This window comes from Carassius gibelio, chromosome A7, assembly GCF_023724105.1.
Source record: "Carassius gibelio isolate Cgi1373 ecotype wild population from Czech Republic chromosome A7, carGib1.2-hapl.c, whole genome shotgun sequence".
Classification (NCBI taxonomy): Eukaryota; Metazoa; Chordata; class Actinopteri; order Cypriniformes; family Cyprinidae; genus Carassius; species Carassius gibelio.
In genome coordinates this window covers 4,782,152-4,794,326 of record NC_068377.1, presented here as the reverse complement: position 1 = coordinate 4,794,326, position 12,175 = coordinate 4,782,152, and the positions used below count along the sequence as shown (strand labels likewise).

The 12,175-nt window shown below is 33.2% G+C and overlaps 1 protein-coding gene across 1 annotated transcript in view; it reads right to left on the bottom strand.

Annotated features, from left to right (window-relative positions):
* Positions 1-12,175, bottom strand: part of LOC128016480 (PH domain leucine-rich repeat-containing protein phosphatase 2) — a 53,689-nt gene that overhangs the window by 8,622 nt on the left and 32,892 nt on the right. The window contains exons 7-14 of the mRNA XM_052601007.1: positions 9,756-9,902; positions 7,618-7,848; positions 5,985-6,187; positions 5,848-5,908; positions 4,126-4,221; positions 2,112-2,267; positions 988-1,188; positions 710-872 (exon numbers count right to left, since the gene is read on the bottom strand). Of these exons, the coding sequence (XP_052456967.1) occupies positions 710-872; positions 988-1,188; positions 2,112-2,267; positions 4,126-4,221; positions 5,848-5,908; positions 5,985-6,187; positions 7,618-7,848; positions 9,756-9,902 (1,258 nt within the window). The remainder of the gene's footprint in view (positions 1-709; positions 873-987; positions 1,189-2,111; positions 2,268-4,125; positions 4,222-5,847; positions 5,909-5,984; positions 6,188-7,617; positions 7,849-9,755; positions 9,903-12,175) is intronic.

Genomic DNA, 12,175 nt, shown 5'->3' with positions numbered 1-12,175 from the left:
TTAGATATTCATTCATTACTGCCACCTGATGACTCTGTGGTTGACTTAAGATTCTTACTAGTGGTCGATACTGTTTTTCTGACAGCTGCTGCCGATATCTTGGAAAGCAGGAGGGCCGATAGCAGATAAAATTGATATTTTGTTTGATTAATATTTAAGAAATGTGAAATCATTGGGCAATTGATTAAAAAATAAATGTGTAACAAACACATTTATACTTTAGATGACAAAGCATTTTTCACCAATAAATAAATATTTAATAAAAATACAAATTAAAAAGAAAGTAAACACTGTAACCAACAGTGCACTCATTATTCTGGGAAAGTTTGTGTGCACTGGGAATCATATTTTTAAAATAATGCCAGGTAACACTCAGCACACAGTGAAAATTATATGAATATGACAGCGGCCAATTGCATAAAGCGCAGCATAATATGAAATCACGAGTTTAAAGCATTCAATTAAAAAAATACTTTTTGTATACATTAATTCCTTTAACCATTCTATCTGATTTTTATTATTAGCCAGACTTCAGTATCAGTATAAGACAGAACTGTTAACAACAACAGTAATCAAGAGAGAGACTGCGAGCATATATGAAAAATGCCAAATATCGGCCGATATATCGGCCTTGTCGATATATCGGTCGACCACTAATCCTTACGATATTTAGGGGCTTTCATATGTCCTGTCACCATAAGTCACAGACCTTGATCTCGGGGAGGCTGAGGACTTCTGGGAACACGCTGATATGGTTGGAGTGGACGATGAGCGTGTGCAGTCTCTTGCAGCTGGACACGGTGGAGGGGATCATTTTCAGCTTGTTCCCACTCAGATTCAGTTCCTCCAGGACCTCCAGCTTACTGAGCTTGCTGAAAACATAAAGAAAGGAACATTAGCAGAATTCATGGTCATTTACACCGATATCATCACACAGGGCCATCTGACGGTCCACATTTTTAGTATCTAATTTGATTAATAGGCTACCTAGCAGGGAAGGACTGCAGTTGGTTATAAGCCATATGCAAGACCCGCAGGTTCTGATGCCCCACCAGTAGAGCAGCGCAGCTCTCATTCAGGTTGTTTCCTGTGAGATAGAGCTCCTGCAGGGTGCTGAGGCTCTCCTCTGATTGGCTGCTCGGCGGGATCGTCTCCAGCGCATTGGCAGACACATTCAAATACTTTAAACTAGTAGACGAGAAGAACAAGGGAAGACAAGTTTACAAGCAGTACAATCATGTTTTTTTTTAATGAGAAAGTAAAGCAAAAATTATTGAGATGATACAACCAAAGCCTCAGAGCTGCAGCACATCTTTCAGCATTAGAGATGCTCAATGGATGACAAGTAAATTAAGCTACAGGAAATGGAAGAGCTGCGGGCTTTTACATACACACACACATCAGTCTATGGGACAGTCACAAGCCTCCAGGTTTTCATCCAAAATCTCTTAAATTGTGTTCTGAAGACAAACAAAGCTTTTATGGGTTTGGAGCGACATGGGGGTAAGAGATTAATGACAAAATTTCATTTTGGGGTGGAGTATCCCTTTAACAATAATTATTTATATTTTGCTTTAGTTAATGTTTATTTTATAGAGTAAAAAAAAAAAAATCCGGTTTTAGTTTACTATTATAACCCTGTTTTCCTGTTTCATATAAATTTAACTGTAAATCTTTCACTTTAAACATGTTTTGAGTCTACCCTGATTAAAGGACAAATGACATAATCTGATATCTAATTAAAAAGACTTTGTTCAATTTAATTACTCAAATTTAGTTGGACAATTGTTCTTAGTAGCTTGACTTTAGTTTAACTACATTAAAATCTTGAGTAGCTACAGTTCCAAAGTAGCTCTGAGTGTGTATCTGTATCTGAGCATTTATTATTTCCAAACAGCAGTTTGCGAAGTTCCTGTAAAAGACCAGGAAGAGCTCAAGCAGCAGGAATAAAGGTCCAGACCAGAGAGAGATCCGGCAGAAATAAATAAATAAATCGCAGGAAACAGAGAGGAAAAACACAAGGAAGATGGAGAGAGAAAGAGAAAACCGAAAGCAGAGCCGGAGAGTAAGATGAACAGAGAGAGAGAGGACAGAAGGAGGGAGTGACCTACTTCAAGGCTTTGTAGAAGAAGTTCTCTGGAAGTTGGCGAAGCTTGTTGTGCTGCAGGTCGAGTGTTTCCAGCGGGACGTGATCGAGCAGGTCAGCCAGTCTCTCCAGCCGGTTGTTCCCAGCCAGCAGTTTACGCAGACTCAGACTGCTGAGAAATCTGAAAGAAGGAGGGACAGAGAAAGAAACTGACTTCAAAGACTTGGTTTCATGCTTAAAACATAGTTTAAAAGTTTTAAATGAGGGAAGAAACTCAAAAGCAAAGAACCCATCAATGCCTAGACACCTTTACAGGGATCATTTACTCATCCTCATGTCTATCAAAACCCATTTACTATTATTAAATTATTTGTATAAAAAAAAAAAAAAAAAAGGGGTGGGGGGGTTGGTATGGGGATCAAAATCGCAATTGTAAAATTGCAAAAATATGATTTTATATATTAAAAATAAATGAATAATAGTAATGTAAATAATACTGTAAATAATACATTTTAAATATAATAATATACATTTAACTGCAAATAATAATAATAATTACTAAATTAAAATATCAAACAAAATTTAAGCTGCGACAGGATTTTTAAGTAAATAATAATTATGTACATTTATTTACTGTAAAATAAAGATCATTGAAGAAAAATAATAACATTTTATTTTACAGCACAGATGTAAAATTACAATATTACTATTTATGGCTGCAACTGATTATTATTTTTTTTCTTCAGTAAATAAGTTTTCATGTAACGCTCAATTAAAATTAGTATTTAAGAAAAAATAATTATAAAATTATCTCACATTTAAACAAGCGATGCATATATCTATTTAATTAAATCACACTAAGCCATATCACAATTTCAGGTTTATTTTGATTAATCATGCAGACCTAATATACACACAACCCTAGTTCTAGTCTTCTGAAGCCAAACAATAGTTTTATGTGAGGAAAAAACACATTTAAGTGGCATTTCACTAAAATATTATTTAAAATGTTATTTACACCTTTTTATTCATATGTGACCCTGTAGCTCAAAACCAGTCTTAAGTCCCTGGGGTATATTTGTAGCAATTGCCAAAAATACATTGTACGAGTCAAAATTATATAGATTTTTCGCCAAAATCATTAGGATATTAAGTAAAGATCATGTTCCATGAAAATATTTTGTAAATTTCATACAGTAAATATATCAAAACTTAGTTTTTGGTTAGTAATATGCATTGCTAAGAATTAATTTTGACAACTTTAAAGGTGATCTTCTCAATATTTAGCAGTTTTGCATCCTCAGATTCCAGATTTTAAAATAGTAGATCTCTGCCAAATAACAAACCATGCATCAATGGAAAGCTTATTTATTCATCTTTCAGATGATGTATAAATCTTAATTTCGCAAAATTTTAATTTTAAGACTTTTTTTGTGGTCCAGGGTCATAAAATATTATTTATACATTAAATATGGTTTAATATAATTAAAATATTTACACTGGACTTAAGAAAAAAAATAGCATTACACTTCGGTTCTTGTATTTGTTTAAGCAAAAAGCAAGCAGACAATATTGACTCTGCTGTGAAGAATGGCATGTGAGAGCTTCATGACGACTCTTCAAAACATTCTCTTCTCATGGAAAATATAACAGCATTATTAGTTTGGAACAACATGAGGTTGACTAAATAAAGGCAGACAGAATTCACTTTTTTTGGGGAACCATTCCATTTTTCACATAGGTCAAAGAGTGCATCACTCAAAGTCTCAAACAGGACACAAACTTCAAGCCGCTTATTATCTCATTTGCGCACGGCTTTTAGCTCTTTCAGATGCAAAGGACTGTGTGTTAATGTGAAATTAGCTAGAAATGGTGCTTGCATCTGCTTGGCGTTTACATCACTTTGCTCTGAGACAGCATCAAGTCTGCTGATGAACGCCGGCCCATTTCTATTCAGATCCACCGTCTCAGTTTAGAAACTGAGGAAGATGCAAAAGCAGTCTACACACACACACACACACACACACACACACACACACCTGGCCGGGAGCTCAGACAGCAGATTATGGGAGACGTCCAGCACCTCAATCTTCCTGCTGTCACAGACCCAGTCTGGCAGGTATTCCAGGAGATTCCTGCAGGAGGGATGGGAATTAACTCCAGGCTAATTACAGCAGAGCATTAGCATTGTACAGGAGTGAGCAGGGTAAAGCCGAGCCTCTTGTAGATGAGCTGGTCAACATTCGGTCACAATTGCATTACAATGTGCATGTTTTAGTGCAAGTACACTACTAACTACCAGGGCTGTCAAAAATGTTTTCGAAAATTTCAATATGGGTAAAAAATAAAAATAAAAATAAATCCACATTCGAATGCAAAAACGTTGCATCAGAATTTTAGGTGTGCATCAGGAGGCAGCCTTATCAGTGGCGCACGAGATGTGATGACGATGTAAGTGTTGTTGCATTATAATGTTTTTGTTAGTTTATCCAGTTGAGGCCACAAGAGGCAGCGCTACTGCGGTGTACATTAAAAAACATTGCGGAAAAAGAGAACATTACTGCGGAGAAGATCTTGTTTACATTAAAACTGAAACCAAGCCGTTCACTCAGAACAACTTTTTTCCTCTCATGTTATCTTATGCTTTGAATAAACGTGCTTTAGTAATATTTAGCTTGAAGGGCCCTCTTGTGTCCTCAGGAGAGAAGCCAAAATCAAAATCTCTTTAATTCTGCATTTTAAATTTGAATACAATTAGGATTTTGATAATATTTAAGTACAGAATCCGAATTTCGTTTTTCAGCCATTTCCACAGCCCTAAGCACAGAGCAGTGTTGTTTTAGTATTATTTATATCCATTTACAGTATTTATTAATATTTTGAATTAGCTTTTATATTTATATTTTCAGTTTTCATAAGTATTAGTCATTTAGTTATGCACTACTGTCATTTTTTTATTGAACTTTACCTTTAGTTTTTAAACCTAATATTTATATTTTCCTTTATTTTCAGCTGAATTTAACAAAGTTTCTTTAATTATTATTAGATAATAAATAGCATTAGTTACTAAAAATACTAATAAAAATATTTTTGTTTAGTTAAAGGCAACAACACTAGTACAGAGACGTACTACTAAACAAAATGTAAATTAATAATATGCAATTCATTTTTATAGTGTAGATATTTATGATTGCTAATCATTATTTCTAATGCAGGTGCTCATTTTAATATTTTTGGTGCATTTGTATTTTTTATTTTTTTTATTATTTTTTTTTATTTTAGCTTTACTTTTTTTATTTTTATGCATTTTTTTTAATTATTTTTCTGTTTCATGTTAAGGTTAAGTTTTTTATTGATTTTAATTAACAAAAGCGTAATATTAAGCTGATAAGTGATTATAAAAATAGTGTGTTAAAAAAGTTTGTTTTAGTAATAGAGTTGCAATTTGTAATTATTTTACAGAGATATTAGCAATTATTATTTTTGGTACTATCACTAATTTTTTAAACATGTTGTGATTATTGTTCTGTATTTGATTGCAATTAACATTTATTAACTAGGTGCAACCACAACAAGCAAAAATAATTTTTTCGGTCTCTTATAAATTGGTCGGTCGCTGGTGCAAACTTAAACTTCATATATGCTTCGACTGACTTTGATTTAAGTGCAGCATTTTCACTTTTTAGTTTGGACAGAACAAATGATTTGCTGCTAGAAATGTTTGTTTCACCAGTGATCTGCACCGAATGAATGTGAGTTACCTTGACAGGTCCATGTGTGTGAGCTGGCTGGGAACAGGGTAGATGTTGACCGTGGTCAGACCTATGACAGATGTTAGAGTGATTACACGGGGTGACTCCTCTGGTTCAGACACGAAGCCGTGGAGGTCTGTACTCACGGTTGTCTCTGGCGTGGAGCGAGCGCAGGGTGAAGCCGCTGAGCGTCAGGGCTCTCAGCTGGTTCCTCTGACACTGCAGGCTCTCCAGACTGCAGGCCGAGCTCAGGTCCAGAGACGTCAGCTGGTTGTCTCTCAGGTCCAGCTGGGTGAGATGTTTGACCGGCTCCAGAGTTTCGCTTTTAACACAGCGGAGGCCATTTAACCTGCACACAAAAACACAGGCCTAGTGTCAGCTGCAGATATACTGAAGATCAACCCAAGTGAAGAATCCAACTGGCAAAAATAATATTGAATGAACAGCACTAACAGCAAACAGGGAATGAGAGCATTTGAGCAAATCTTACTTATATTACTAATAGCAATTTCAAACATCTATAAAAATGTGAAGCAAATAATAATTAAAAATTAAGCAGTGCAACTGTTTTCAACATTAATAATAATAATAATAATATGTTTCTTGAGCTCCAAATCATCATTTTACACCGATCTCTGAAGGATCATGTGACACTGAAGACTGGAGAAATGATGCTGAAAATACAGCTGCGCATCACAGGAGTAAACAACATTTCAAAATACTATATTAATATAAAAAAAACAGTCATTTTACATTGCTAAAATATTTCACAATAGTACCATTTTAACTATTTCAATCAAATAAATGCAGGGTTAATGAATATGAGAGACTAAAAAAAATATAAGATATTACATATCTTTGAAAGAGATTGCAATTTTAGTCTTACACTAGTATTCATAAGATCATATATATATATATATATATATATATATATATATATATATATATAACCTTTTGAACAGTAGTGCAAGACTAATATGTACATTATAGAAATACTCTTATGCTCACCAAGGGTTCATTTATTGGATAAAAATACAATAGAAATAGTTATAATGTCAATTATTATTTCAAATAAAAATAGCTGTTTCTGTGTGAATATATTGTAAAATATAATTCATTTCTGTGATCAAAGCTGAATTTTTAACATCATTACTCCAGTCTGCAGTGTCACATGATCTTAAAAAAGAGCATTGCTGCTCGATGTTATCATCAATGTTGAAAACGTAGACACACACACACACACACACACACACACACACACACACACACACACACACACACACACACACACACACACACACACACATATATATTCAGGACTGGATTCTTTGATGAATACAAAGTTATAAAAACAGTATTTATTTGAAATAATTTTGTAAAAATCTTAATGTTTTTACTGTCACTTTTGGTCATTTCAGTGCATCTTTGCTGAAAAAAAAGTATTAATTTCTTCAAATAAAACACTACTACTAATAATAATAAAAACTAGCAGGAAAACTACAAGTCTCTCATCCAAACTGTACGCTTGTCTTTGTTTTCTGAGTTATGTCTGTGAACGATCAGTATCTATGAACGTTTTCTGCTATTTTGTGTACAAAGAAAGTGGAGATAGAAGTGGAGTCATATTTCTTTTAAATAGTTTTGACATCAGTCTATTCTTGTAGTATGATCTATTGTATTTTACCTCAGATATACGACAGAAACAGCAAACTGTGGCTGGATGCTTTACATGTCAGAAAGAGGCTCTTTTCCTGTCAGGGAGGGAGGGAAACGGCTCACCGTAAATCAATACTCTTAATGTGAGTCATTCGGAGCAGGCTGAACAGATCCAGAGTCTCCACCCTGTTCCCCGCCATCGCCAGCTTGTCCAGGGCCCCGAGGCGCTCCACCACGCCGGGGACCAGAGGGAAGTCATTGAAGGAGAGTCCCAAGCTGCAGAGCTGCGTCAGGTTTCCCAGCTCCTCCGGAAGAGACTCCAGGAGATTCCCGTCCAAACACAGCGTCTGTAAGCTGAGCAGATCACAGTTTAATTATGGAGAGAGATCACATCTGGCCATAGAGCACATCTACAGTGTTACAGTTACGCTGGAGAACTCGCTTTCTGAGATGAACCATTTTTATTGACTGCCAAATTCATGAATATTAAAATGGATAATATTCAGGTTTTTTTAGTGTAATTATTGATTGAACACTGGTGACTGTTTTTTTCATAACTCTCCATGGCCTCACAGAATGTTGCTTTAATAAATTCATCCTCATATTATATGTAAGGAATATAATATAATATAATATAATATAATATATTTTATAAACATTAAATTTATAGTTTATTAGTTTGAGAGTTTATATATTATATTATTATAAACATACTATATTATATATTATAATGGTTAAATTATTAAAGCAACATTTTATGATATCAAGAATTATATTTTAATATCATATCATATCATATATTTTAGTATAATGGTAATTTTTTAAACCAATTATATTTAATTTAGAATTTGTGAAGTCATGCATTCTATAATAATATAATATAATATAATATAATATAATATAATATAATATAATATAATATAATATAATATAATATAATATAATAATTTATTTTATAAAATTTTTATTATTTTCCTTTTAATTTGAGAGCTATTATATTATATAAAGGTTAATTTATTAAAGCAACATTTTATGATCAAGCATTCTATTATAATATCATATTTTAGTATAATGGTTAATTTATTAACCAATTATATTTAATTTAGAATTTGAAAAGTCATGCATTATGTATTATATTATATTATATTATATTATATTATATATTACATTGGTTAATTTATTGAAGCAACATTATAAAAGAGATTATGCAATATAATATAATATAATATAATATAATATAATATAATATAATATATTTTATAAACATTAAATTTATAGTTTATTAGTTTGAGAGTTTATATATTATATTATTATAAACATACTATATTATATATTATAATGGTTAAATTATTAAAGCAACATTTTATGATATCAAGAATTCTATTTTAATATCATATCATATCATATATTTTAGTATAATGGTAATTTTTTAAACCAATTATATTGAATTTATAATTTGAGAAGTCATGCATTCTATAAAAAATATAATATAATAATATAATATAATATAATATAATAATTTATTTTATAAAATTTTTATTATTTTCCTTTTAATTTGAGAGCTATTATATTATATAAAGGTTAATTTATTAAAGCAACATTTTATGATCAAGCATTCTATTATAATATCATATTTTAGTATAATGGTTAATTTATTAACCAATTATATTTCATTTAGAATTTGAAAAGTCATGCATTATGTATTATATTATATTATATTATATTATATTATATTATATTATATTACATTGGTTAATTTATTAAAGCAACATTATAAAAGAGATTATGCAATATAATATAATATAATATAATATAATATAATATAATATAATATAATATAATATAATATAATATAATATAATATAATAATAAGCCAGATATAAGACACTGCAGGCCTCCGTCATGTTCAGATCTGAAAGCAGTGAAACTAGGCTGATTTTTATGCTTGATTTAATCTGCACTGATGAACTTCATGCATTTCACTGCTTCATTTCAGGGGGAAAAGAAGTTAGTTCGACAGGCTCTTTAGTGGCACACTTGAATATAGCTGACTGTAATTGCGGGAGCAGCGGTGCTACAAACCAATGAATATTTTAAACACAATCATGCAAATCAAAGGATTATTCAGATCATAACCCATAATCGCTCTCATTATTTTGTGTGCGGTCATTTTGGCAGGAACAAAATGGAGCAGTGACTTGAAATATGAGCATATATTTTCAGTTTTTCAGAGAGGGTGTGGTGTGATGTGTGCTGCTGACCTCTGGAGGTTTTGGAGGCGGGCCGGGACAGAAGAGAGGCCGTTGCAGGACAGATAGAGCTCCGTCAGAGTCTGGATCTCACACACAGACTCCGGGAAGACGCCCAGCCCATTGTGAGAAAGATTCAAGCTCCTCAGCTGGCCAAATCTGCGGATAATGGACACGCTTACTTCCTGATGATATTACACGATCATCAAACACAAGAAACACTTATGCATAATGGATTTACAGCAAATGCATTTACAAGGCAAGCAGACGTTTCGCAGAAGAAGCCTGACAAACGCTTTCTCTACATATATTATATAAGGCAAGCAATTGGAGAAAATCACCATACGGCCAACACACAACCCTACAGGATCTCTATCAGTAATACTTAAATTAGTACTGCTTTTATTGTGTTATACAGAATCATTTAATTTCAATAAATGTAGAATTTTAGCATAAAACTGTGGTACATTTCTGAAAAGAATAAACACAGATGTGTTCGATGGAGATTTTTAATCAAAACGTAGACAATATCTCTGCTGGGAGACTAATGCAGTACTCCTCTTTATTATCCCACGGGGAGAGTTTCTTTCAGTGAATTTCACAGGTTTGACAATCGACTAAAGTACAAGAAAAACATCAAACACAGTCTATAAATACTTAAGTAATTCAACATATTCAAGTCCTGAAACTCGGTATATGAACACTATACTGTATGTACATTACCATTCAGTACCATGCCATTGTTTTTAAAGAAATTTAACTTTTATTCAGCAAGGACACATTAAATGGATCGAAGACGACAAAGACATTAATAATGTTATAAAAGAAAATTTTTTTAAATCTGTTCTGTCACACTGAAGACTGGAGTAATGATGCTGAAAATGTCACAGAAATAAATAGCATTTGACTAAATATTCACATAGAAATATTACTGGTTTTACTGTGTATGCGCAGATGTGGTAACAGGATTCAAAAACATTTAAAAATATCTTACAGACCCCATTTCTTATTATTATCAATGCTGTAATATGTAATTATATCCTACAATCATATATAAATATATAGGATTATTTGTGCATTTATTTGAAATGGAAATCTTTTTTTCACAGCTGTGAAAGTGGCAGCCTGACTCAGGACATATGCTGAGCTCTCGGCTCTCTCTCTGACACACACACACACAAACACACACACACACACACGCATGCACACACACATGCACACACACACACACACACACACACACGCACACACCCACACACGCATACGCACACACACACGCATGGACACGCACGCATACGCACAAACACACGCACGCACACACACCTGCATGCACACGCACGCACACACACATGCACACACCCACACGCACACGCACAAACACACGCACGCACACACACACACCTGCATGCACACGCATGCACACACACGCACGCACACGCACAAACACACGCACACACACACACACACACACACCTGCATGCACACGCACGCACACACACGCACGGATGCACACGCACGAACACACACACATGCATGCACACACACACACACGCACACACACACCACCAGCCCACGCATCCTGAACCGCCCACCACACACACTAAGTCTTGCTAAATATATGACACAGCTGAGATGAAAAGAGAGGGAGAGAGAGAGAGAGAAGACCAGAAAGGAGATGAGTAAAGCTTTCTAAAGCTTTTTTCAAGTTGTAAGATCAGAGAGAAGCTTCTTTCAAGAGACCAAAAAGTATGAGTTATATTTGACCCAAAAACCAACACAAATCAAATAGGATGCTAAATCTGGACATAATGGCATGTCAGAAAATTAAATTTTTTCCTTTGCACTAACAAAACTAATGTTTGCAAATCTGAAATGTAAAGAAAAAAAGATCAACCTTTCTTTTTAAATTCTATTTGCAAAATGTATGTTAATAATTATATGGTATTATATTTGTAATACTTTTATAGATAGCTTTGATTTTTTTTTTGGGGGGGGGTTGTATATTCAGTTCTCCCTTTAATTTTCAGTTTAGATTCTTTCTGTGTTTTTTGTATTTCAGCTGTACTTTTATTACTTTCTATCACGTTTTAGTACTTTAAGTTAGCAGCTAAGGCAACATTTCCAGATTTCACATCTTTTTAATTTCATAACATGATAACGTTGATCGCTGTAAAATATAGGGTAAAATATATATTCACACATATACACATGCAAAATATGTTTTATTTGTTCGTTTTAGTCACTTTAGTACTTCAAGATAAACAACAAAACAAAAATGAAAAATGAAAAAATGACCAAATTTATTTTATTTAGCATTTCAGTGAACATTTGTTTTCAAGTTCTGGATCAAGAAGCAGTTTTTTCTTAAAAAGTGTCCAAACAGGACAGTTCATTACAGTGATGTTTTTTTTATTACTTTTTTTTTTTTTTTT